This window comes from Kickxella alabastrina, assembly GCF_025024165.1.
Source record: "Kickxella alabastrina strain RSA 675 chromosome Unknown BX661scaffold_28, whole genome shotgun sequence".
Taxonomy (NCBI): Eukaryota; Fungi; Kickxellomycota; class Kickxellomycetes; order Kickxellales; family Kickxellaceae; genus Kickxella; species Kickxella alabastrina.
The window spans coordinates 64156-89504 of record NW_026251499.1 but is presented as its reverse complement, the minus strand read 5'-3'; the positions used below and the strand labels follow the sequence as shown (position 1 = coordinate 89504).

Here is a 25349-nt window from a genome sequence, read left to right as displayed (position 1 = left end):
GGTTTTTTATTTTATCTGTACAAGAACAATCGATGCTATCACACATGGTTTTTATTTATTTCTTTGTGTGAAAAATTAATTATCCTTCTTTTCCAATACTTTTTCTCTTTGTCCGAATTCTTTTATTGCCCTGCCCTGCCCCGGTCAGCCTACTGTGTGGGTGCTTGTGCACAGCTCTAATAAAAAAGAGGCGAAAGGAAAAAAAGCCAGAAGAAAAAATGAGCAGTAAAAAAAATTTCAAGGGTGAGTGAGGGAGAAAATGAGGGAGGGGAAGAGTGCCAAAAATAGTGCCAAAGTGTGCCCGCATTAATTTTCATGTCTATCATATTTTCTCCTCTTTATTTTTGCTCCTTTTCCTGAAACGAAATTCCACTATTCAAAAATCTATTTTTCTATTTGTCTATTTAAATTATATATTTCTCATCTCTTCTTTTGTTTTTTATCTCGTTCCTAATTTATGACCGCTGCAGAGCCTTCAGTTGCAATGACAGCAGAAGCAGCTCCAGTCAAAAAATCACTACGGTCGAAGCGCCTTATGCGTCCGGCAGCCGCCAATGCCAACAGCACCAAGGCAGCCAGCGATGCGCCACCGCCACCGCCGCCGCCACCGCCGCCACCCATTCCATCACTGGATTTCAACACAGAGGAAATCCCGCCCATGCCCACTTTTACCAAGGCGACCCCTTCGCCAGCAGACACGCATGGCAACCGCAAACCCATGTCAACGGACGAAACAGACTACCAGCACTCAGCAACTGACACCGAAACTCTGTTTGCGTCGGCGACCACAGAAAGACACCGCAGCCCATCGGCGGCATCGACCACTGGGTCGTTCAAGTCTCTTAGCAGGGAAAATGCGTCGCCCAGATTGTCTTCTTCTGCTGCTGCCACGCCGCGGTCTCGTACCGGCAGCTTTGGCAGCGTTGGCGGGCGGAGCTTCAAGGACGATGAGAGCGCTAGGATTATGGACTTTGAGAATGTTGATTTGAGGGCCGCGGACTCGCAGGCCTTGTCGAGGCGGTCGAGCAAGGCGCGTAGGGCGTCGTTCCGGAGCATCGATGGCAGGTCGCCAGTTATTTTGGGGACCCAGGGCGATGAGTTTGGCGCGCCACAGGGCATGGATGCCTTTGAGTTTGGGGTGCCCCTGATGGCTGACGAGGGCAGTGGGTTTGCAAACATGCCGGATGTGCCACAGATCCCCCTGGCTTTCGTGGAGGAGGCGCCAAGGAAGGATGCAGTCAAGGAGGAGCAGCAGCAGCCAGAGGCCTCCTCCTACGAGCCTGCCTATGCATTTGGTCAGGCCCCTGCCTCTGATTTCAACTACCCTGCTCCGGCTTTTGATTTTAACCAAGACCACGCCCACGAGCCTAAGAGTGACTCCAACGACGAGCCCAAGAACGACTTCAACGACAAGTTCAAGAATGACTTCAATGGCAAGTTCAAGAACAACTTCAACGACAACCTCGAAACGCCGGCAATCCACTCTGCAACGCAAATCATCGACTCCACTGTCGCCAAGATGCACACTATTCCACACGACCAGGCGGACAATACGCACAGCTCAGACTCTTTGGCTCGACTCGACTCCCACACTAATCCGATGCTGCAAATCCCGTCGATCTCCTCGGCAGCTCTCGAGTCTGTCCACGACACATTGGGCAGCATGACAGAGACAGCCAACGGGTCCGGAAACAGCGCCAAGGAGTACGCGTTGGGTCGCAGCGTGAGCATGCGCTACGGCAATGGCAACGCGGCCACTGGAGCAGGCGGCACTGGGCGCAGGCGTCCATCGCTTGCAGTTAGCAGCAAGGCCAAGAACAGGCGCTCTATAATGCTTACCTCATTTGTGCCGCCCGTCGGGATGAGCGGCGGGCCCAACACCGGCAGTCCCTCCAGACTCTCCGTCGAAAGCCAGTCTTCAGCTCTTTCCGCCCTTTCCGCCCTTTCTGGTATTGCCGCTGCTGCCCCCGCTGCTGCCGCTGCCGCCGCTAATGCCGACACAATCAGCGCCGAGTCCTCGGCCGTCGACATTTCGATCGGCGGCAAAACCTTCCAGCGCACGTCACTGCTCGACGGCAGTGCGCAGCAACAGCAGCAGGTGAGACGCAGCAACAGGATATCTCCCGAGATGGGCATGTCCGCCATTCGCCTGAGACCCAGCTCGGAGGTCGCCGCGGCGGATGCCCTGACTCCAGAGAACGACAAGCCTGTGGCCAAGACTGCGCTGCAGAGCATTGGCGAGCGCATCGGCAGTGCTGTGGGCGTCATTAAGGAGGAGACTGCCGAGCCCGAGTGGCTCAAGGAGGTGCAGCGCCGGAAGCGCGAGGCGCTGGAAAAGGAGGAGGTGGAGCGTGCCACGATAGCTGCTGTTGCCGCCGAGCGCGCTGCCATTACGGCCGTCACTACTGCCGACGCCACTGCCGTTGCTGCGGCTGCAGCTGCGGCTGCTTCCGCTGCTGCTTTTGTCTCCACGGAGACCACGCCCCCAAAGGTCCCGCAGAAGCCCAAGCTGAAGCTTGCCGGCCACGCTGCAGATGAGGACAGCCTGCCACTGACCGATATCAATCTCACGCCGCGCAACGAAGTGGTTGCGTGGCCAACAATGGACACGGAGAAGCCGCTGCCCTTGATGTCCGCGCCGCCAGCTTCTGGCGGCTCGGCCACGGGCACGACACCAGCCCCGCCGGCGCGGTCCATCTACCGCTCGCTGTCGGCGTCGCTGGGCATGGGCAACTCGGCCGCCTTTGCGCCCAGCACTGCACCACAGAGCGGCCCGCCCCTGTTGGCAGTGTCCGAGCGCCAGCGCGCCACGTCGCAGTCGGAGATGTCGCCGACACCCAACCAGAACAGCCTGTTTGCCGCTGTCTCTTCCTTCTTTGGCCGTGCTAGCATTCCGCAGCCCGCACCGCCGCCAGCGCAGCCCGCATCGGCAACCGTGGCACAGCCAGCGCCGGCGGCGAGCGCAGACAGCCGCGGTATTCTGGAGTTCCCCGGCATGCGGCCAAGCCAATCGGATGCCCAGCACACGCCTGTCTCGGCAGCCGAGTCTCAGACAGCCAGCGACCCGGCGATGGACGAGCTTTTGCACCAGCTGGAGGCACAGAACCAGCAGATCCTCAAGGATAACAAGGCGCGCGTGTTTACGCGCGAGACGCTCGTCGAGGACGAACCTGTAGATGACTTTAACAGCGAGGGCAACGCCGACTGGGACTTTTGGGGCAACCTGATCAACAACTACGACCGCGTTTCCAAGACCGAGCCACGCAAGCTTGCGCGCTCCGTGCATATTGGCATTCCCAAGGCCATCCGCGGCACTGTGTGGCAGCTAATGACGTGCTCGCGCAGCGACCCGGCGCTCAACCTGGCGTTCCGCAAGCTGGTTGTGCAGCCGCTAAGCGACGACAGCGAGGAGGAAGCCAAGCACGAGAAGCAGATCCGCCATGACCTCGCCCGCACCTTCCCCAAGCTGGACTACTTCCGCGACGCCTCGGGCGCAGGCCAAGAGGGCCTGTACAGCGTGCTGCGCGCCTACGCGCTGTATGACCCCGAGGTTGGCTACTGCCAGGGCTTGTCCTTTGTTGTCGGCCCGCTGCTGCTGAATATGCCCGATGAGGAGGCATTCTGCGTCCTGGCACGCCTCATGTTCACCTATGGCTTGCGCGGCCACTTTCTGCCCAGCATGGACGACCTGCAGCTGCGCCTGTTCCAGTTTGACCACGTTCTACGCGAGACGCTGCCGCGGCTGTCGCGCCACTTTCAGCAGCAGGGCGTTGAGCCCACCATGTACGTATCGCAGTGGCTCATGACCATGTTTGCCTACCGTCTGCCCATCGAGCTGACCTTCCGTCTTTTCGACGTTGTATTTGCCGAGGGCCTCGACGCGCTCCTGCGTGTAGCCATCTCAGTGTTGAAGCGGTCGCAGACGCGGCTGCTCAGCCTGCAGTTTGAGGCCATCTTGCAGTACCTCAACGACGGTCCCTTATTTGCCTTCTACTCGCACGCGTCACCAGATATGCTTGTTAGGGACGCCAACCTGGTCACTGCCGTGACGCCGCGCATGCTAGAGAAGCTGCGGCGCCGGTACATCGAGGAGATGGAGCGCAAGATCGAGGAGGAAGAGGAGGGCAACCGTGTGCGCACAGAGAACGAGGCGCTGCGCTTGGAAACTGCGCAGCTCAAGCAGACACTGCAGAGCATGGGCTCTGAGTATACGGAGCTCTCCACCGCCTATGCTGCCATGCAGTCAGAGGCCAGGCAGCAGAAGGAGGACGGCGACAGGCTGCGGCAGACCGTGGCTGAGCTGGAGGGTCGGCTGAAGGGCGAGCGGAAGAGCGCCGAGGAGCAGCTGCGCGAGGATATGGGTTTGCTCGCACAAAAGAACGTCGCGCTGGTCGTGAAGAACCAACAGCTGGAGGATAGCTTGCAGGATATGGAGTCGGCTCTGATCCAGATCAAGATTTTGTACGCGGAGAGTGAGAGCCAGCGCGAAGTGCTGTTTAAGCAATTTGATGATCTCAGAAAGGCACTCAAGTAGCGCTGTTATTTTTTCAAATACTTTTCTTTCGTTATATATACATATATTATTTTTACTTCATATATTTAAACGTTAGTCAAATTAAAAAGCAAGAATTCCAGCTTTTAAAGATAGAGCTGTTTTTAAAGGAAAATCTAAACAAAAGACCGAATAACACTTGTATCTGCATTCGAGCGCCGTAATGTTCAACATGCCAAGTTCAATAAATGCCATATGTTGATGTTGCCTTGGCCATATGTGTGTCTTCGCCCAAAGCTGCAATTTGGAATGTCAAGAAGGTAAAACTGAGAGGCTCTGAGGGAGCGTCTACCTGGTAAACGATGCGACTTTATCTCTTCAAAATATACACCGCCCTGAACCAGCCAAGCATGTGCTGGTCATGTTGGGCTGGGCTAGCATGTGCTTTGGAATTCCATGCTGGAATTTTCATTTAACAAAGGCGCCAACATTTGGCTAACAATTTAATGATGCATTGTTATTTAAATGGCACAATAGATACAGAGGACATGTGTATATTAAAAAGAGGGCTGCTTTATTACTTTGGAAAATCCCACACCAAGGTTAAAAAAGATGTGCTACTTCCACTCCTGCCCAGCCAACTCGAGTGCGCTGATAAAAAAAAGGTCTGCGTTTAACTCTTCGCGTTATACATGGGCGCGCCTGGAATCGGGTACGGGGTTGTAAAGTCTTTACGGTCCATATTTAATCCAACGTCGGTCGACGAGTATATTCCCGGAATGGGGTACCCCTTTGGCTCCAACTTGCCGGTACCGGTGATAGTGATTAGGCCGCAATTAGGGTACAGCTGGGCACCCGTGCTTGCACCCTGATGCAGGGCAATCAATTCTGACCTGATAATATAGGTCTCCGGCTTGATATCTGTAGGAATCTTGATGCTGAATATACCCTGGTTATTCCTGGCCTTGATAGCGCACCACTCCTTGGTTTTGGGGTCATAACTCTCTTCAAATATCTTGAACCACACGTCGCCCTCACCGTTGCTGCTAGCGAGAGCCAGGTGCACAGTGCAGGGTCCAGAATGGGATGAAGGCAAAACTTCATGGGAATTTGCAACGGTGTGCGCATGGTAGTACTTGAAGGACAGTGTGGATCCAGCGGCGACAGTGAGAGGAGTAATACCGGTAGTGTCGGTACTCTTGCTTCTGCAGCGGAGCTCGTTGTCGTTTAACGTGGTAAGTCTGAGAGGAGCATTGCCCATGTTAGTTACTAGCATGTGCGCATTCTTTGTCAGACTGCCGCCTTCGACGTCGAATGCGTAGAGTTGGGTATGTGCGTTGACCAGGAATGCGGATGTTGTGGCCAGCACAACAGCGCGAATAAAACAAAAGCTAACCATTGAGAATAACTATAAAATACCTTGTACTGTAATAAATAAAAAAGAGAGGATAGAGTTGATGAAGATGAGAAAAAAATTTAAAACGAAGAAATGGAAAACCAGAGAGCTAATATACAAAATGTCCCAACTTTTTTACGCGTGTGCTAAAAAGTAGCAGCGGCAGCAGCAGAAATAAATTATTATTTGCCTTTCCTTTTTACTTTTTAAGTTAAACACATGATGAGCGAATTTGTGGATTATTCGCTCATTTATTGGCCAAATTATAAAAAAGAAATAGAGGGTATTAAAAAATATTTTTAAAAGAAAAATGATCCCTTTCAACCAATAAATTCATCACTGGCGCTGCTATGAAAGAGCAGCTTTTTAAAGTTTGAAAGAAAAAAGTGCCAGAGACATAGAGTAAATTTAGAAAATTTTATGGATATGCAACTTAAGGCACATTATCTTGTGGAATACAAATACAACTTTGCACGTAGACAAAATAAAAGCTATACACTAAACATGTAGCTGCCTTTTACATTGTATTTATATAAATATGCGGTCACATTTTTATCCCTAGCTAGCAGTCTATTTACTTTTAAAAATGGACATGTGCCCAAAAACTAATCCAAAGGCTCACACACGTTAATAGAACAATTGGAGTACACAGGTGCTGCATTGTAGTTTTATTATTCTCTTTGACTCGTTAACAACCTGGGGAGGTGCCTAAAAAACTATTTTTAACATATAAATAAACATTGTATTATACTAAATTCTCAAAATTCCTTGCGGGAAGTTTCCTATTGAGTCCTCCCTAATTTCCCTGTTATAGGCTATGTAAAACCCCTCAAATGCTACTGTATAAATGCCTATTTGGCACTAATGCAGTAACTTGTGGCCTCTTGACTTAGACAAGCTTATATGATGCTCTATCAGCATCACAGTACCAGTCCTGTTTAAAATATGCTAAGTCAATAGCTATGTAAGCTGCTTGCTTTTAATACCTTGACAACTCCTACTGGACACTCTTTACATGTGACTTATTCACTTTTAATATTTTTGCATTAAAATAATTTGAGCGCCCAGATATTAAGCTCGAGCTTAACCTTTTTTGTAATACTAGGTTGTTTATATTGAATTAACGGATGGCGGAATAAAGCAATATATTTGTAATCAAATGAGTTTTTAAACTAGGTCTTAAAATAATCTAATCATTAATATTAAATGTCTCTGTGTAGCTCAGAGTGTCGTCTGCCATTTTGCTGCTAGACGAGGATAGAACAGACTTGACTGTGCCGTTATTACCAGGCACATAGACTGGAGGGCCAGGTATAACGTAGTTTACATTAACCTTGCGGTAATTGACAAAGATTCCGGGGTCATCAGCCGTGTATATTCCTGGAATCTTGTAGCCCTTGGGCTTGGCGCTGCCGCCGTCAGTAACGCTTACTTGTGCGCAGTTAGGGAAGAACTGGGCGTAACCTCTTCTCTGGGCTCCATGAAGAGCAATGATTTCAGTTCTTAACAGATAGTCACCACTTTCAATATCTGCCGGAATAGTAAACTTTAGCACGCCCTTGTTTCTGCGTATTTTGTCAGTGCACCATTCCTTGGTTGACTCGTCATATGCTTCCTCGTACACCTTAAACCAAACATCGCCGTCAATGGGCTGGTCCATACGGGCCATGTATATAAGACAAGGTCCGCGGTGGGACTGGGAGATAATCCTGTCGGTAGGAGTCTTGGATGAATGGTGCCATTCTACGCCAATTTCTGAACCCGCCTTGACTGGGCAAATGTCCGTTGCACTTGGGGACTGGTTTCCTGGACGGCATCGCATATTAACACTAGATGTGTCACCAACATACATGGTCTTCAAACCTGTGACAGGCCGAATGCACTTCCCATTGCTAACATCTTTGCTATCAATAATTAAGTTGTTGAGGAAAGTATGGCCAAAGACGCCACCAAGCGTTAATGTGACCAGCACAATAATGGAAGAAAAGTTGGAAATAGTTTTCATAATTATGACGAGTAAAGAATAAAAAAAATAATTAAAGAAAAATAGAAACGGAAAAGTGGGGAAATGGCTGTGTTATATAGGTCAGTTTGGGCTGTTCAACTAAAAAAACAGTATTTTCAAGTGGGCATTTTCAATTAATTATTTTCTTCTTTCTGTCGAGCAGTGTACAAAAAACCTAGAAAAAAAATTGGAATTCGTATTATTTTCATATTTTTCTACATATTTTGCTGAGTAAAAATATTTAAAAAAAAAGTGTACACGTGGACAATTATAAACAAAACTAATAGGCAAAGTAAATACTATTCCATAGAATTTGTAAAAAGAAATAATTAAAAAAGAAGACACATTGCCGTCTTATTATAATAACGAGTACTTACTTTTTAAAAGTAAATGGTCAGGTGATAATATTTGTAGCATGTAGTTGACACGTTTTAAAAATAAAAATTAGGTGTACGAGTGCTCGCATGTATAGAAAAAGTCGGAAGCAGATGTTTTGCAATAGCACACTGGATATTTATAAAAGCTGGAATTAAAATTACACAAAACAAAATGCACGCATTGGTGTATGCAGGGTAGTTATTATACCGAGAACTATCCCTTTATTATTTTTCTCCCTAAAAAAGCTTTACAAGCTGAATAGCATATCAAGTCGTATAAGGGTAAATCAGTATGTGTGACAATGGCCTTAGGCTTTAAATTGTTTTTATCATGCTAGTATGCTTTGATTGTTAACACTAAATAAAAAGGTTCTACTCGTAACATTATTAATTAATTTAATCATTGATATCAAACGGCTCTGTATAGGTCAGAGTGTTATCTGTCATTCAGTTGCCAGCTGAAGAAGTATAAAACCTCTCTACTTTGACATTACCAGGCATATAGACGGGAGGGCCAGGAATGACGTAGCTAGTAGGATCCTTACGATAGTTGACAAAGATTCCGGGGTCATCAGCCTTGTAAATTCCCGGAATCTTGTAGCCCTGGGGCTTGGCACTGCCGCCACCAACAACGTTTACCTGTGCGCAATTAGGATAAAACTGGGCGTATCCTTTTTTCTGGGCTTCATGGAGAGCAATGATTTCTGTTCTTAGCAAGTAATTGCCGCTTTGGATGTTGGCCGGAATGGTAATGTTTAAAACACCGTGGCTTGCTCTTATTTTGTCTGTGCACCACTGCTTGGTCTTGGAGTTGTATCCTTCCTCATATATTTTAAACCACACTGCGCCGGCGATGGGCTGGTCCATGCGGGCCATGTAAACTAGACAAGGGCCGCGGTGGGACTCGGAAATGACTCTGTCCGTGGGACCGCCAGTGTCGTGGTGCCACTCTACGCCTATTTTGGAGCCTGCCTTGACTGGGCAGATGTCTGTTGCATTTGGGGATTGGTTTCCAGGGCGGCATCGTATGTCTACACTGGACGGATTGAGAACAAACATGGTTTGCATACCTGTAACTGGCCGGATGCATTTTCCAGTGCCAGTATCTTTACCATCGATAATTAGGTTGTTGAGGAACGTATGGCCGAAGACGCCACTAGATATCATTGTGGCAAGCATAACAGCGGACGGAGTAATATAACTGACTTTCATGGGTGCGTCGAATAATAAGTTATCAGGAAAAATATGAATATGAAAAATGAAATATAAAAAAATAATTGAGAACAGGATATGAAGAGTAAGAGGAGAATAAGTGCGTTATAAAAAGTAGTTTAAGAATATAGTCTGAAGATATTGAGTGGGTGTGCATACATTGTGTTCATTTTATATGTGTATTCTGCAGAGCAATAGTTTTGTGTAAACTTTTCAAGAACATCGAAAAAACAAGTGGATGTCAATCGATAGCATAATAACGACATTGAGGCTAACATTCACAACTCAACAAATGAAAATGAAGGCTTTTATAATGAATCATTTTCTGAATATAAAATAACTCGCTCTTATCATATATATATATAGTGGACAGCTGATGTTGCAAATTCAGAGTTGGCATTATTTATAGAAAAGTAAAGCAAAACACACAATGCAAGTGCTGAAAGCTACAATATAATATCGGCAGGAAATTAAAGATTAATCCAATCGCTCATGTCGTGCTCTATAAAAATGTGGGTCTAAATCGATATATTCAAGTCTTAAAAATCACTTACTTAACTGAAAAAGGGGGGCAGCGCTGTGTGGGCAGCGCTGTAAACATCATGGTGTTCCTTGATGTCAGCCAGCAATAACAGAAATGTGTATAGTGGCCATGAGGGCAATCTTGATTCTTGAAAAGGGAAGATAGTGGCTTGAAATGTGTGTTGGGCACCACAGCTCATATAAATGCGCTGTGCATTTTGATATTGCATTTTTGGCTATTGCGTGTGTTTTTTTAGAATTCATATGGTTTTTTTTATTTTTTATTGTAACCAGCAGAACCATGGTTCAATTCTGCCTCGGAACTAACACGCTTATTTGGTGTTCTATTTTTAAATATTTTCTCTCTCTCTCTCGTCTGCCAAGACATTGGATGCCTTTGCAGCAGCCAAAAAGGGATTAAAAATTCGACAATCAAAAAATCAACTGACATTGGTTGTACTTTTTAAGTTTGTGTTCGGATGAGGGGGTTTGTTGGGTGCAGAAAGTGGGGATGCAAAGTGTGATGTTCTCTTTTATTTTTGAAACTTTTCTGTCTAGAAGCTGGTCTTTAATCGGTACAAAAAAAGTAAGGCGACGCGATGCTCAAGCTATTTTCGTTTTGAGTGACGACAAGACACTTTTCCTTTCTTCGTAATTTTTATTTTCGAATTAAACATTATTTTTTCTACACACTTTAAGCATACAGTAACGAACCATGTCTTCAGATATCCAGAGACTCGCAAAGAAGCACCCCATTCTCAAGCCATGGGATATTGAGACCATTGTCAACATTTTCGAGTAAGTTGGTTTGAATGTTACAAGCGTGAATTGAACAGGACTCGTATTCATTACCACACAAGCATTTTTTTGCTGCTAATTCACCAAACTTACACTTTCTTTTTTGTGTATGCGTAGCTCGCTTGAACTTGATGCCAACCGTGGTCTTGACCAGCGTCATCTGGTCACAGCAGTGCAGAAGATTGAGCCCGAGCGCCAGTACGACGACATTCGCGCGGCTCTAAAGAAGGTCGAGGTCAGTCGTGCGGGCATGGTCGAGCTCGACGAGTTTGTCGAGGTGAGTAAACCAAAAAAAAGGATTTCTTTATGTTTTTCTCTCTTTTGAAAAGTTGGCTGGCCTGCCTGCTCGCCTGAACGCGTGGCCATGCATGTGCCAGCAGGGTGTGCAAAGATATAAAGGAGAGAGAAAGCCTGCGACGGGGTTTTCCTTATTTATCTTTTCATACTTTTTCTGCCGCATACTTGCTTTTACTGCCAGTCAAATCAAAAAAGAAGGAAGACTATTCTTTCTAACTATTTGCACCTGATACTATTTTTTGTATCCTCTTCTTTTTTTTACACATAGGTCATTGCGTTTTTGCGCGAGGGCGATAAGGGCAATCGGCCAGGCGTAGTGGCCGCGGCCCCCGCAGCACTAGCGTTCGAGGGTATCACCAGCGACCGGGCCTACGAGCGGCGCACAATCTTGCAATCCCGCCAAAACGCCAGCTCTGCGCATACGATCAACGAGGATGAGCGCGAGGAGTTCACGAACCACATTAACTTTGCACTCGCCGGGGACAAGGACATTGGCTACCGCCTTCCAATTGACCCCCACACGATGCAGATATTCGACGAGGCCCGCGACGGCCTGATTCTCTCCAAGCTGATCAACTACTCGACACCCGATACTATCGACGAGCGTGTTTTGAACCGTGGGCGTAAGCTGTCGCCGTTCCAGGTTACAGAGAATAACAATGTGGTTATCAATTCGGCCAAGGCCATTGGCTGCTCGGTGGTTAACATTGGGTCGCAGGATTTGGCCGAGGGCCGTGAGCATTTGCTCTTGGGTCTGATCTGGCAGATCATCAAGATTGGTTTGTTCGCCAATATTGATATTAAGCTGCACCCCGAGCTGTACCGGCTCTTGTTGGACGGCGAGACGCTTGAGGATTTTTTGAAGCTGCCTGCGGATGCCATTCTGCTGCGCTGGTTCAACTACCATTTGGCTGCGGCTGGCTGGCACCGGCGGGTGTCGAACTTTAGCGGGGACATCAAGGACAGTGAGAACTACGCTGTGCTTTTGAACCAGCTGGTGCCCAGCCAGTGCTCGCGCGACGCCCTGCATGAGCGCGACCTGACGGAGCGCGCCGAGATGGTGCTGCAGAATGCCGATCGGATCGGGTGCCGGCGCTATGTTTCGCCCAAGACCATTGTCAATGGTAACCCGAAGCTCAACTTGGCGTTTGTCGCGCACCTGTTCAACACGCACCCGTGCCTGGCTCCCCTGGAGCAGGACTCTGGGGACCACGCGGAGCTCGACGAGTTCCTGTTCCACGACCAGTACGACCGCGAGGCACGTGCATTTGCGCTGTGGCTCAACAGCCTGAACGTCGACCCCTTTGTCAACTACCTGTTCGAGGACCTTAAGGATGGGCTGGTGCTTTTGCAAGCCTTTGACAAGATTTTCCCGGGCTCGGTTAACTGGAAGCGCGTCAACACCAGGGTTCCCCTGATGCGGTTCAAGCAGATTGAGAACACCAATATGGTCGTGGACTTGGGCAAGGCGCACCGGTTTTCGCTTGTGGGTATCCAGGGTGCGGACATCACCGATGGTGTGCCGATGCTGGTGCTGGCTATTGTCTGGCAGCTGATGCGCGCCAACATTATCCAGACGCTGGCCAGCCTATCGACGCACGGCCGCGAGATCACCGATGGGGATATGGTCAAGTGGGCGAACCAAGTGGTTGCCTCGAGCGGCGGCCGCGCGTCGCCTATTAGGTCGTTCAACGACTCGAAGCTTTCGTCTGGCCATTTCTTGCTCGACGTGCTCAACGGCATGAAGCCTGGTATTGTCGACCCACAGCTAGTCACTGCCGGCCATTCGGACGATGACATGAAGATGAACGCAAAGTACGCTATTTCGATTGCGCGCAAGCTTGGCGCCACCATCTTTTTGCTGCCCGAGGATATTGTCGAGGTTAAGCCAAAGATGATTTTGACATTTATCGGATCGCTGATGGCAATCAAGCACTAGATGCTTCTATCAATAGGGCTTTGACCCCGTGTTTAGAGCTGGCGATAATGCTTTACTTTTTTTCTCTCGAAGTTTTACACCTTTGGATTTTGTATACGTTTGCTTATTCAAACTTTTCATCTTTAAAATCGATCAATGGTTGTTGGTGACATTGGAGATGCAGCACATGGCCTGTTTTCATTTCCGTTCCTTTCCTTTTATATTTTATATTTTATATCTTTTTAGCGGAAGGAGCAGCAAGCTTGCAAAAAAACAAGTGCACATATAAAGTTCCGTGCATTTGTTCACATGGTCCGTGGCTTTTTTCTTGTTTTCTGAAAGCAAAGCTATTCAAACATTACGACTCACATTGTTGTATCATGTTTTCCAAAATAAAAAGGGAGAGAGGGTCAGGGGGGAGAGGAGGACAGATAAAAAAATAAAATAAAAAAGGACAGGGAATGCACAAATAACAATGCCCATGTTTGGTGCATAATTTTTTGTATTAATTCCATGCTGTGCCGTGCCGTGCAGTAATAGAAACAAAAATAAATAAATAAAATGGCACATGGGAACAAAATGTTTTACTGTTTTTATTCTCCGTATTTCGTGACAATTGATGTTTCGGAGGGGGAGCGAGCGAAGGGAGGGAGGGAGCAGAAGAGAAAAAGGTATATAAATACTGCCTAGACACACAGACCAGGCATCATTTTTATTTTATTTTAAAATCATTACACAAACCCCTTCCATTTTTATTTTTCACCTCTACTCCAATTTTTTTGTTTAAATTTTTTAAACCATATTGTATTTTTCTTACCCTATTTTAACTATTTTCTATTTGCTAATTGAAAGAAAAATGTCTCCTCCTGCAGCAGCTTCCAAGGCAATGTTCAAGTTTGGCTCACTGGCTTTCACCCGCGATGCCGCCCCACTCCTGGGCGTAACCCTTGCCGGATGCACCTACGGCATTTACGTGATGTTCAGTAAATTCCAAGAACCAGGGTATCTTCGCAGAACACCCAAGCACGCGTACAAGGCTTAACCACTTTTTTGGTCGAATATTTTATTTTGATAAAAAGATTATAAATACATTAAATTTTATTTCTTGCTGTTAAAGGATGTTGGTACAGGTGTTTGTGTGATGTAGTGAGGGTCGCGGAGTCTCGTGTAGCCTGTGTACATGCCGTAGAGGACCATGGATCCAATGAGTGTTACGAGGGGGACAGCATCTTGGGTGACTGGAACACCGGCGATTCTGAAAAAGATACGAGTCTGCATGCTTGAAAATTTGGGTATGTGTGTAGAAATAAATAAATAAAGGTTAGTGCTTTTGTAAAGGCGAATATTGAAAAGTACGCTGCTGATGTTGTTGTTTAGTTATGATAGATGGGAAAGCAGTAATGGAATGTCTCCTTGGCAAAGAGCTTTTATACTCAACTCTTCCATTCGCATTTTAGCTGGGATGGACTTGCATTTTGTGACCGGCACAAGTAAAAGAAAAAAACTAAAAGGTGGTATGATTTCATTACTTAAAATAATCTAAAGATTTTTTTTACCTAGTCTTGGTATTCTGGCATGACATATTGAAAAAGATGAGGTGATTTTTTTATATTTCTTTTCATGTTATTTCGGCCAAGGTGATGAGGGTAAAAAAAACACCTCATCTTTTTCCTTTTTAATAATTTCGGCCACAAGCAAATCATACGACTAAATTTATGGCCGGAATAATCAAAGATAAAACCACACCACCTCTTTTCCTTCATACTAATTTTTATTTATTTATCGGAGGATACCTTTTTAGCAATGGATCATGCCACAACATTTAAAAAAGATTGCACGATAGAGATATGGCAGATATATGCGGAAAAGAAGAGAAAGCGAAAGAAAAAGAATATAAATGCAGTCGATACATATATGTTTATATTTCTCTCGTCAGCCAGCCTGACTTTCTCGGACCCTCTCTGTTCTCTCCGCTCTCCTATTATTTTGATTTCTTTTTACTTTCATTAAATGATTAGGCTAGTAGAATCTAATTACAATTACGATTATGTTACAACACAATACAACACAACACAACACAACACAACGCGCGACATGCCACAATACTAAAAAATAACAGTGATTTCTTGAAGCTGAGCTGGGTTTAGGTGTGAGCGAGGCAGAGAGAGCAAAATGAAGGTATGCGTGAAAAATTCAGCCCCGCTTTTTTTGTCTTTCCCAGCGCTGTCTTTTATTTTATCTTTTTTCTCACTCTTCCCACTTTATTGAATTTCATCAATAATTTAACTTCAGAGAATTATACAAAACATGGCGTAAGTAGCTTTTTGCCAAATAAGCAAAAAAACACACACAACCTCGTTCTTGAAGCGCAATTGCTTTAAAGTCATGTAAAGGGGAATCTTCGGGCTAATTATTTATGTCCATTCCGGTATTTCGTTGTTATATGGTAGGTGCCTTCAAACAGTATTTTCGTACATTGGAATTGCCGTGGTGGCGTACTATGCGTCGCTCATAGTGACGTTCGCCTATGATGTCTTTGTGCGCCCTGGAGTCAAGCTGAGCAAGTTCGGAGCTGGTCAGGGATTCTGGGCCATCGTCACCGGGTGCACCGATGGACTGGGTCGCGAAACGGCGCTAGAGCTGGCGCGCAAGGGGTTCAATATCCTTTTGGTTTCACGGTCCCAGGATAAGCTGGATCTGATGGCAACAGAGGTGCGCGCATTGGGCGTCGAGGCTCGTGTGCTGGCTGTTGACTTTGCTAAAGTGTCGGTTGAGCAGTGGGCGGAGATCCAGCGGCAGGTGGACGATGTGCGTGTGGGTGTTCTGGTTAACAATGTGGGCGTGAGCTACGATTACCCGATGTTCCTGGAGGAGGTGAGCGAGGAGACTGTGGATGCGCTGGTCGACATTAATATGCGGGCTATGGTCAAGATGACCCGCACTGTGTTGCCGCAGATGAAGGAGCGCAAGTCGGGGCTTATTCTGAACAACGGCTCGTTTGCTGCCCTGCTGCCTTCGCCTTTCTTGTCCGTGTACTCGGGCTCCAAGGGATTCGTCAAGTACTTTAGCCAGTCGGTCGCGTCCGAGGTCGCCAAGGATGGCATCATTGTTGAGCACTTGCAGACCTACTTTGTCTGCTCCAAGATGTCCAAGACCAAGAAGCCCAACTTTTTCATCCCGCTGCCCAAGCCCTACATTAAGACTGTTTTGAACAAGATTGGCGTGCAGGGTGGGTCGTCCGAGCCCTACACTTCGGTGCCGTTCTTCTCACATGCGTTGATGGCATTTTTGGCTGAGCGGTTCGTGCCTAAGCAGGCTGCTATTGACTACAACTTCAACTTGCTCAACGGCCTGCGCAAGAGGGCGCTTAAGAAGATCCAGAGAGAGCAGGAGGCTGACAAGACAAAGACTGCTTAAAGTAAACAATTAAATCAGGTTTGTTTTCTTGGACAATATTATATAAAAGCGAGTAAATCGTAACACAAACACCGAACTGAGCTCAATTGAGTCACCAGCATGAGCATTTTCCCCACCAACACTCTCTCCCCTCCCCTTTTTGTTGTTCAATCAAGGGCAAAGGCTGGGCGAGAAAAGTGTATTTTTGCCTTCTTTCACTTTTATTTTTTATTTAACAGCATCTATTTTAAAGTTTCCAAAAGATGATCCGCCGCACACGTCAGCTATTACCAGCACTCCGTGGCCACCACTCTTGTGCATATCTGACGACAGTATCCAACAACACCAACGGCAGCAGCAGCAGCAGCAGTGTGCGAGAGGCCGCTCTGTGGGAAAACCTCGGCAGCGCGCCGCCCATCACCACGCTGGATGCAGCCAGCCTATCACTGATCCGACGGCGGCTACTCAACGCCTCACTCCGGCCAAAACCCCCTCACCTGCACTTCACTTACTCCGCCACCACCCAGGTCTCCTCCGCCGCCGTCCTCCTCGCCCTCTGTACAGTAAACCACCAGCCACATATACTCTTCCAAGAGCGCAACAATAAACTGAGTTCGCATGGCGGTGAAGTCTGTTTTGCGGGCGGCAAAACCGACCCATCAGACCTGTCATTTGAGGAGACAGCGTTGAGGGAGACAAGGGAGGAGTTGGGCATTTTTCCTGAGCGCGTGGAGATCCTTGGGGTGCTGCCGGAGGTACCCAATAAGGGAGGTACGCTGAAAGTACATAGTGTGGTTGGGTATTTGGGTAATGTTGACCCGAAGCAGTTGGATATTAATCGCCGAGAGGTGCATAGGGCGTTTGCGCTGCCGTTGGATACGTTTTGGAAGGAGGAGGAGCGGATGCCTGTGGTGTTCCGTGGCCGCACCGTCATACCTTCTTATCGCACTGATAAGGAGGGGCTGGTCATTTGGGGGTTGACTGCTTTTATTTTGCACGAGTTTTTGTGTCGCATAGCGGATGCCCGCAACGACTAATGTGATGATTTTTAAATTACAAATGTAGATTTATGTTGTGCATAGTTTGCTGGCCTTTTTTTGATCACTTGCAAAAAAGGCGGCAAAAAAAAGCGAGCATGACATAAAACGAACGTGCTCAACACGCGCCAGCGCTTGCGGGCGGAAGGCTATAAAGATATGTATGACGAAACCTCTTTCCATGTCTTTATTCGCGCTTTGTTATTCTTTTCTTTTTCTTTTCACCATTTTTCTTTTTTACATTACTAATATATTAAAACCCTTGTATAATTTATTTTTTGTTCATAACTAAAAACTTTATATTTCTATTCTTTTTAATGACCGATTCGAATTCACTCCAGGGCAAGGTTGTCCTCATTACAGGCGCGCTCACTGCCGTCGGCCGCCAGCTTGCACACCGGCTATCCGCCCTGGGCGCCTCCTTGGCGCTCGTCGACTCACCGTCCGACGGCACAGGCGAGCAACTCAGCGCTATCCTGCCAACCCACACAATCTACATACAATCCGACCTGCGCCAGCAACAGGATGTGCGGCTAATGATAGAGGCTGCGGTGCTGACCTTTGGCCACCTGGACATTCTAGTCAATAATGCACACAGCCTGGCGGACGAAACATCGGATGCCGAGGACGTGCAGCGTATCTGCGACAGCATCGACGTTAATTTCCGCGCGCCTGTTTTGGCATCCTGGGTGTTCTCGCGGTATGTTCGCCAGGCGGGCAAGCAGGGCGTGGTGGTCAACGTTACAGCGATGGCTGGGTTGGTTCCTGGCAGGGGAAGGGAGGTGTATGGCGCGACGAATGCTGGTCTGATACATTTTACCGAGGCCAGTCGCGGACGGAAGAACGATGTCAGGGTATGTGCATTGGCGCCCTATTATGTTGACGGTTTGGTGGACGGCGGTGGTGGCGGCAGAATGTTGCCTGGGAATAAATTGGGCGCGGCGCTGACTATGAGCTGCGAGCAGGTCGTTGAGGCTGTGGTCAGGTGTATTTTCGATGACCGGTTAGATGGGAAAACAGTTCTGATGGCTGGCGGGTCTACTTATACGCACACCTGGGCGTATTTGTTGGCCAGAGTGCATATGTTTTTTATCATGCTGTGGAGCATGCTTGTGCTGCTCTTCAACCGGTTAGTTTTTTTGTGCCGGCGCAATGCGGAGAGCAAGCGAACAGAAACGGAAGTTGAAGCTGAAGCTGATAGTAAAAAAGATGCGTAGCTTTTTTATTTACGCTTTTCAATAAAAATACTTTGGTCGAACTGCAGCTTGGTTACTGATAGTATATGTTTGCTAGATATTTGGTCATATTGGTCTACGCGTGGTGCTAAGCTCTGATAAGACCATCGCCATTTTAGCTATGCAGTCCATGATTCATTCATATAACCCAGTTTTTAATTCCTGGCTGTTGCAAACAGTTTGAGTTAAAGCTAAAATACAGTTCAGAGCAAATAAACTATTCAATGACGGGCCAGAGTGCCCCCAAAAAAGCGATAAAGGCAAAACAATGTGCAAGGGAGAGAACACAATGCCGATTGGAAATTAATCCGTAAATATATTTATTCCTTGTTTCCATATTTCAGTCAACCAAATGCGAGCACAATGACAGGCTCGCAATTTTTTGTTTATATTAAGTTTGTTTGTTTATATTAATTTATATTTATGTTTTTGGCGCACTCTATCGCTAAAATGTTTCCACATTTCCACATTTCCAATTTTTCATCTTTGCTTCTACTTTTAACGCTTGCTTTTTCATTTAGCACAATTCGTTTTCTTTTTCTTTCTCTGCTTTTATTCCATTTACTTTTTGTTTTCCATTTCTCTCCCTCCCCCAACGTCTGAGTTAACTCCACCGACAGAAACAGGAGTAAGTAGAATCAATCAATGTTTTATTTTGACCTTTATTCACTTTGCAGTTGTTCAATTGGACGAAGTTAATCAATAATAAATCCTATTGCTAATTTTGAAATTTGTAATTTCTCATCTATAATTCAATAGAAGAGTTATGCCGGCAGTTTATTACAAACGACCAGCAAGTCCTCCCTCAACCAGAGCCAACCTGTTGACATATGAGGGCTCGAACAATAAAGAACGTGATGTCTGCCATAAGTAGTTGTATTCCACCATTAAAGGAGATATGTGGCCTCTTCATTTTGAGGCCTTCATTGAGTTGCTGGGTGTGGAGGAGCAGTACAACCAGTTTATCAAGGATTTCCCCTCTCTATTTCTCGACTTGGCCAGGGCATTGCCAGTGTTTCAGAACAAAAAGCCCATCACCAATACTGAGCACACACCTAAAGCATCTGTCATTTTCGAAACAGTCCCACCAACATCGCCAAATGTGAAGGAGTTTCAGTATGTCAAATTTGTGCATGAGCCCATTACAGTGACGGGTGAGAAGATTGATGCCCTCAACAAAACTATTCTGGATGACAGCACCAAGGCCCTAGCCTTGATGCTTGTTATTGAGGTTTGCTAAGAAACAGCTACAACAGGCTCTGCACACAAGCCAGGCCTCACATATTATCACAGGGCTGTCTGTGTGCATGACATAACTACAATCGACTTTGTGCTTGAGGCCAAGATGGATCCAGCTACTAAAGGGGCTTCAGATAAGACAGGCGGCCAGCTTGCTGACTATGCAAATGCACTTTGGAAAAATGATGGGACCCACACTTTTGTGCTAGTATTCTACCTCCATGGGGCACAATTGACACTTTGTCTGTATTATTGCGACAGGTGCCGCATGTTTGAACTTGGATAATTGCTTTCTGTTGTCAAGCAGAATTCACCAAGTGACTTTGAATATGTTTAGCAGTGCCTTCTTGCAATTTGGTTTTTGTTGACTCTTCCATCAGACAAATTTGGGCATTTCTGTGATGTCCCAAGAGGGCTATACAAGCTTTATTTCAGACTTTTCCATGACAACAATTCTGGCACCAGCACCATTGGCCAAGATCAGATTCACACAACAACAGATGAGCATATCAAGAAGCATTGCAAACTGGTGATGCTTGGTAACCCCATACCCTGCCCTAGCCACTTCATTGGCGGCCATGTTTACCTATACAGGGGGAGCACAATGAGACATCCGTCATTCTCAAACTTTCCTAGACAAATAAGGATTGTTTTCCAGAGGGAGCCATATATGCCGTTTTGTGCAGTAGTGGGGTTGAGCATATTCCCAAGAGGTCATCGGTAGTAGTTTGCTCTACAAAAGACTGGGAAATATGGCTTGAGTTTGTGCTCATGGAGGACTGTGGCCAGCCAATGGCTGATTAGCTTAAAAACAGTGAAAGGAAAGACAGTCTGATCCCTGCTTTTGTCAGTCAGTTGACTCTGTGCCTGGCCCGTGCTCAAGCAGCTGGTATTCTGCACAGGGACATTTTGGCAAGCAACATCTGCATAAAAATGGCCAGGCTCACATCATTGACTGGGGCTGTGCCAGGTTTGTGGAGGACAAAGCTCTGGACAAGGTGGAGGGGGAGGGTGAAAGTCAGTCTGTCTTAGCTAAGGGTGCCAAAAATTGGGAGTTTGATGCTGCAAATGTTACACAAAATGAGACTACTATTCATGAGCATTCCTATGCTCTGCCAGAATCCCACCCAGGGCATCCTTGAAGACTTGGAGAGCATTTTTTATGTCATCCTGGATGCAGTGTGGCCTCAAGGCATTGAGAGAGACAAAGTCACTGGCTTCAATTTTGCAGAAGGTAGAACTATTGTACTTTTCAGGTTTGCATTGTTTCAGGCACAGGAATCTTACCTGAAAGATTTTTGCATTGAACAACCTAGCGCTAGGCTGAAAAAGCTCCTTAATGCTATGTTCCAGTTCTTATTTGAGTCAGAAAACCAGGTCATTAACTACCAGCTCTGGTCAGACAACAGATTTGTTTAACATGCCAGCTGGGATGCTGCTCTTGGGTTTATGCATCCCAAGACAATCAAGATCCTCCAAGGACCTATTGGCCAACTTAAGCAACCAGTCAAGGATGAGGATAGTGCTAAATCATTCAACAAACAACTCGCACTTTAGGCTTTTTTAATAAATATTTGTATGACACAACGAATTAATAGCAAAAGATAAAATATGTACATTTTACTCACTTTTTTGTTTACAATTAATAAAATTCTAAACTCTTGTCTGTTCCTCTTATTTACAGATTCACCGATCCACCGATCACTTTAACTGTAAACAACAAATACTTTTAAACTCGCACATTTATCAATTTTACTGAAGGTTGGTTGCATCCATAATTTTCGAGTTTTGCTATTTTGCCAAATGATTCCATTTTAACGTTTTCTTTCCTATTACTCCATTTACTTTCTCATTTTTCCATTCCAATCCACACATCGCATTTTACATTTTATTATTTCTTCTCTTTTTTACACACACTTTCAATAATGTCTTCCACTGGCATAGACGATAGCTGGTACTATCTCGCAATAGGCGCCGGAGCAGCACTCGGCACGTACCGGATACTTTCGCATCTTTTGGACCAATCGCGGTACGAGTTAGATTTCTGCTACACGCAGCGACAAAAGCAGCGACGGCGACACGCTTGGTACGCCGGGACTAATCCTGACGGGAGTGCAGACAGTGAGGCGGCGTTGGACATTCAGACGCCCGAAATGGTTAATTCCTTGGCACAATTGGCGCTGAATTCGGACAACTTTAAGCTTCGAGATACTGCGTCTGAGCTGCTGCTCGATATGGCCATGCGGCGAGAGATGCTGCAGCTGATAGTCGCGCAGGCTCAGGGAAATTCAGCAGCAGAGGAGCAGGGCCGGTTAAGGGCAGTTGTGCTGCTGCAGGTGCTGGTGATGACACCGCAGCGGGTCGGCAGGGTGGTTCGGGCCGGCGGCATCGAGGCGCTGGTGGACGCCATGCGCGCGCCCAGGGAGAAAGAAGTGGCGACGCGGGCAGCCGCCACGCTGCTCGGTCTGCTGGACGTGTCGGACGCGGCAGTATCCAAGCGGCACATGCGGCGGGCAGCCGGCTGCGGGCTGCTCGAGGTTCTCAGCGAGGTGCTTCTTCAGTCAGCCAATGGCTCGGCCCGAGGCGGCAGCAAGCGGAGGCAGCGGTCAGGTGCCGTGCTTGTGTCGGTATGTGCGGCCATGGCAAAGCAGTTTGCGCTGCGCACCGAGTACCACCGGCGGATGATCGACCTGGCGTTTCTGCCTGCATTGCTCGGTGTCGCACGCCAGTCAGTGGCTGAGCTTGAGCTTTTGCGCGCGCTGATGGAGAGCCTCGTGCGGCTGTGCACTTTTCTCACAGCATATCGGCCGCCGGCAGCAGAGGAAAACGCAACGGAGGTGGCGAATCCGCAGATGGTTCAGCTTCTAGAGCTGGGCGCCGTCGATGTCATCGCCGCGTGTGTCCGTCAGGATGACCAGGGTGTTTCCTCGTGGGGTATTGGGTTTCTTCATGAGTTTGTGTCGCGAAGTGTCGGCAAGGCGCAGCTGGCAGCAAGTCCAGGGTTGGTGCGCTGGTTGTGTCGCAGGCTGGCGACGGGCAAATATGCGTACACCAACCAATTGATTCTGCGTTCGCTCTGGTGCCTGTGCACAACGCGGGAGACGGCTGCGGCGCCGGCTGCGCTGGCGGAGGTCGCGCAGCCGGAGAATCTACGGCGCGTGCTGGCGATGTTTGTCTCTGACGACGATGCTGAGGCGCACTACTGGAGTGTAGCGCTGATCAGCCGCGTGTCAGTGCTGGCGTCGACGCACCGGTGGATTATTCGCAGTCCACTGCCTCAGGCCATGGCCGGTGTGGCTGAGGCGCTGATGCCGGACTCCCGTCTGACGCTGATGCCTGAGATGGCCGGCATCATTTCGCGCCTGTGTCATTCAATCGACGTGGCGCCAATGATGGCCGAGTGTCCGACGATCGCAACCATGTGTGTCAGGCTGCTTGCGGCTGACGTCGAGTCGGCGCATCTCTCAGCCATCATGGCCGTCATCAATGCCACAGCGACGTCGCGCGGCTTTCTGCGACTGCTGATGGCTGATGACGCAATTAAAACGCGGCTGGTCGAGCTGGTCTTGGCCAAAGGCAGCAGCAGCGGCCCAACGCAGAGTTACGCGGCAAAGGGCCTGGTTGCGCTGATGTACGCCGGGCAGGTGGAGGCCAAGGATGTTGTGTGCAATGTGCTGGCCCCGCTCCTGCGGCAGGTGGAGAGCATGTATTTGAATACTTTGGAGCTGGCGTTCTATCCCGTCAGCGACAGCGACGAAGCGCTGAGCGAGAGCGTGGCAAAGGGCACGAGGCTGGGCCAGCGAATGAACGCTGCCTTGGTGCTGTTCTCTGCCATGCAGGTTATGGTCGCGCAGCAGGGCGTGTGGACGGATTCCAGTGTGCTTGTGTTTGACGCGCTCGGATACTTCCAGATGGGGTTGCTTGGCCAACTGGCTGCCTACATTCGGTACTCATGTGGGCTGGACGCGGATCTCATGAAAAGCCTGGGCATCTGGAGCAGCGCTGTGAATATGGGTGTTGACGCCGTGGTTGCGTCGTACTACGTGGTTGTTGGTGAGGAGGACGACGCGCACTGCCGCGCGTGCAGAAAACCTGCGCAGCTGTCGCAGGAGCACAAAATTCGCATGGAGGACATCAGCAGTGAGTGCCCATGGTTCAGCGCAGTGGGGAAAGGTCGGAGACTGGGTGCTTTGTGCGGCGATGACTCGAAGGCAGCCGGCGTCGGCGGAGATTTCCCCTTGGGGCTGCGCAACACGCGGCTGCGCAGTCTGCTGCCAATGATCCAGATGACGATGGGTGTGTTGGCAGACTCACTTCTGGTGGCTGGGCTCGAGATGCAGTCACCAGAAATTACCCGTCGCCTGCTATATCTACTGCGCATCCTCGGCCGTGAGCTGCCGCCGGTGCTGCGTGGCTTGACTTTGCGTGCCTTGGCTGCTATCAACGTGTACACTCTGTGCCGCAGCGACGCGTTCGGCTTGCTGCGTATGTGCGCTAAGTACCTCCGCTGGGAGCCAATGTCGGCTGCTGACTTGGCGGGTGAAATGGAAGAGCATGAGAAGTGCCTTGTGGATGATTTGGGCGTGAGGCAGCAGCGGTTGCTGGAGGGATTGGGCGTGTGCTTTGATGACTGCAAAGTGCCTGCGGCCAGGTATTTCGATAAGTTCCCGGAGGCCATGCCGCCGGCTGTTGCGCGGTTTGGCGGGTTTTACGCGCAGTTCGCGATTGATCGGTTTGCTGCTGGCTGGCGGACGGGCACAGATATGTTTGCCTCGGCTGGTAATGATAAGGGCGTCGATGGTTTTGGCGATGCTGGGCTGGTTGTAAACCGCTCGGGGCCACGCGGTACTGCCATTGACTGCGGGCTCACAGAGGTGCCGAAGCCGGTGCCTGCCGCAGATATCTTGTTTTCCCGCCTCAAGATCAAGCCATCATCTGCTGCTGCTGCTGCAATTGTTGATAATGCTGCTGCTGCAGCAGACGAGCCTCACTTGTTGTATTCGCCGTACTATCCGTCGTTCAGTGCGCTTCTCGATGGCAAAACAGTGTGGAACTCAAGCTGGAAGTTCGAGTCTGTCGTGGCCACGTCTTATATCCGGGAGAACGCAGGCGGTAAGCACAGCTTCCACGTTCGTCTGCTCACTGGCGGGCTGATGCAGATCGGGTGGTGTTCGGATCAGTGTGGATTTTTCCCCGAGAGTGGTGAGGGCGTCGGAGATGATCTCCAGAGCGTCTCTTATGACGGCATGCGGATGCGCAAATGGCATGGGACGGCGACGGCAACTGCCACGTCACTGGCCCTGGGCGAGCACAGCAATCAGTATGGCGAGAAGTGGGAGGCCGGGGATGTTATTGGCACTGAAATTGACTTGGACTGTGGCAGTGTTGAGTTTTATCGCAATGGCCAATCGATGGGCATGGCGTT

General features: G+C 48.3%; 11 protein-coding genes across 11 annotated transcripts; 7 read left to right on the top strand and 4 right to left on the bottom strand.

The window, feature by feature from the left end:
- The first annotated feature begins 23 nt into the window (after nucleotides 1-23).
- BX661DRAFT_187987 (rab-GTPase-TBC domain-containing protein) lies at nucleotides 24-4598 on the top strand. The gene has a single exon (XM_051537330.1). The coding sequence runs from the start codon at nucleotides 458-460 to the stop codon at nucleotides 4532-4534; it is 4077 nt and encodes a 1358-aa protein (XP_051389148.1). The 5' UTR covers nucleotides 24-457; the 3' UTR covers nucleotides 4535-4598.
- A 567-nt stretch (nucleotides 4599-5165) lies between these two features.
- On the bottom strand, nucleotides 5166-5891 carry BX661DRAFT_200568 (glycosyl hydrolase family 61-domain-containing protein; the record flags this gene model as incomplete). The annotated part of the gene is made up of 1 exon (XM_051538427.1): nucleotides 5166-5891. The coding sequence occupies one exon, from the start codon at nucleotides 5889-5891 to the stop codon at nucleotides 5166-5168; it is 726 nt and encodes a 241-aa protein (XP_051389147.1).
- A 1303-nt stretch (nucleotides 5892-7194) lies between these two features.
- BX661DRAFT_135500 (glycoside hydrolase) lies at nucleotides 7195-7848 on the bottom strand (the record flags this gene model as incomplete). The annotated part of the gene is made up of 1 exon (XM_051532657.1): nucleotides 7195-7848. A coding segment is annotated over one exon (654 nt), but the record flags the coding sequence as incomplete, so codon positions are not given.
- An 869-nt stretch (nucleotides 7849-8717) lies between these two features.
- Nucleotides 8718-9437, bottom strand: BX661DRAFT_194588 (glycoside hydrolase family 61 protein-like protein; the record flags this gene model as incomplete). The annotated part of the gene is made up of 2 exons (XM_051537890.1): nucleotides 8718-9259; nucleotides 9341-9437. The coding sequence occupies 2 exons, from the start codon at nucleotides 9435-9437 to the stop codon at nucleotides 8718-8720; spliced, it is 639 nt and encodes a 212-aa protein (XP_051389145.1).
- A 1282-nt stretch (nucleotides 9438-10719) lies between these two features.
- Nucleotides 10720-13038, top strand: BX661DRAFT_146227 (fimbrin; the record flags this gene model as incomplete). Its single annotated transcript, XM_051533150.1, has 3 exons — nucleotides 10720-10802; nucleotides 10920-11083; nucleotides 11435-13038. 3 exons carry the CDS (start codon nucleotides 10720-10722, stop codon nucleotides 13036-13038), a joined length of 1851 nt encoding a protein of 616 aa, XP_051389144.1.
- Nucleotides 13039-13873: 835 nt separating this feature from the next.
- BX661DRAFT_200565 (uncharacterized protein) lies at nucleotides 13874-16434 on the top strand (the record flags this gene model as incomplete). Its single annotated transcript, XM_051538426.1, has 3 exons — nucleotides 13874-14000; nucleotides 14189-14287; nucleotides 15482-16434. 3 exons carry the CDS (start codon nucleotides 13874-13876, stop codon nucleotides 16432-16434), a joined length of 1179 nt encoding a protein of 392 aa, XP_051389143.1.
- A 389-nt stretch (nucleotides 16435-16823) lies between these two features.
- Nucleotides 16824-17291, top strand: BX661DRAFT_128004 (NUDIX hydrolase domain-like protein; the record flags this gene model as incomplete). Its single annotated transcript, XM_051532498.1, has 1 exon — nucleotides 16824-17291. A coding segment is annotated over one exon (468 nt), but the record flags the coding sequence as incomplete, so codon positions are not given.
- A 383-nt stretch (nucleotides 17292-17674) lies between these two features.
- BX661DRAFT_187966 (uncharacterized protein) lies at nucleotides 17675-18713 on the top strand. Its single transcript, XM_051537329.1, has one exon. It carries the CDS (start codon nucleotides 17768-17770, stop codon nucleotides 18665-18667), a length of 900 nt encoding a protein of 299 aa, XP_051389141.1. The 5' UTR covers nucleotides 17675-17767; the 3' UTR covers nucleotides 18668-18713.
- An 870-nt stretch (nucleotides 18714-19583) lies between these two features.
- BX661DRAFT_173201 (uncharacterized protein) lies at nucleotides 19584-19925 on the top strand (the record flags this gene model as incomplete). Its single annotated transcript, XM_051533849.1, has 1 exon — nucleotides 19584-19925. The coding sequence occupies one exon, from the start codon at nucleotides 19584-19586 to the stop codon at nucleotides 19923-19925; it is 342 nt and encodes a 113-aa protein (XP_051389140.1).
- Nucleotides 19926-20976: 1051 nt separating this feature from the next.
- On the top strand, nucleotides 20977-21445 carry BX661DRAFT_187963 (uncharacterized protein). Its single transcript, XM_051537328.1, has one exon. The coding sequence runs from the start codon at nucleotides 20984-20986 to the stop codon at nucleotides 21341-21343; it is 360 nt and encodes a 119-aa protein (XP_051389139.1). The 5' UTR covers nucleotides 20977-20983; the 3' UTR covers nucleotides 21344-21445.
- A 3430-nt stretch (nucleotides 21446-24875) lies between these two features.
- BX661DRAFT_187955 (uncharacterized protein) lies at nucleotides 24876-25262 on the bottom strand. The gene has a single exon (XM_051537327.1). It carries the CDS (start codon nucleotides 25189-25191, stop codon nucleotides 24979-24981), a length of 213 nt encoding a protein of 70 aa, XP_051389138.1. The 5' UTR covers nucleotides 25192-25262; the 3' UTR covers nucleotides 24876-24978.
- Nucleotides 25263-25349: the final 87 nt, after the last annotated feature.

Coding starts and splice junctions, on each gene's coding strand:
- BX661DRAFT_187987 (XM_051537330.1), top strand. CDS start 458: ATGACCGCTGCAGAGCCTTCAGTTGCAATGACAGCAGAAGCAGCTCCA.
- BX661DRAFT_187966 (XM_051537329.1), top strand. CDS start 17,768: ATGACCGATTCGAATTCACTCCAGGGCAAGGTTGTCCTCATTACAGGC.
- BX661DRAFT_187963 (XM_051537328.1), top strand. CDS start 20,984: ATGCTGCAAATGTTACACAAAATGAGACTACTATTCATGAGCATTCCT.
- BX661DRAFT_187955 (XM_051537327.1), bottom strand. CDS start 25,191: ATGCCATTTGCGCATCCGCATGCCGTCATAAGAGACGCTCTGGAGATC.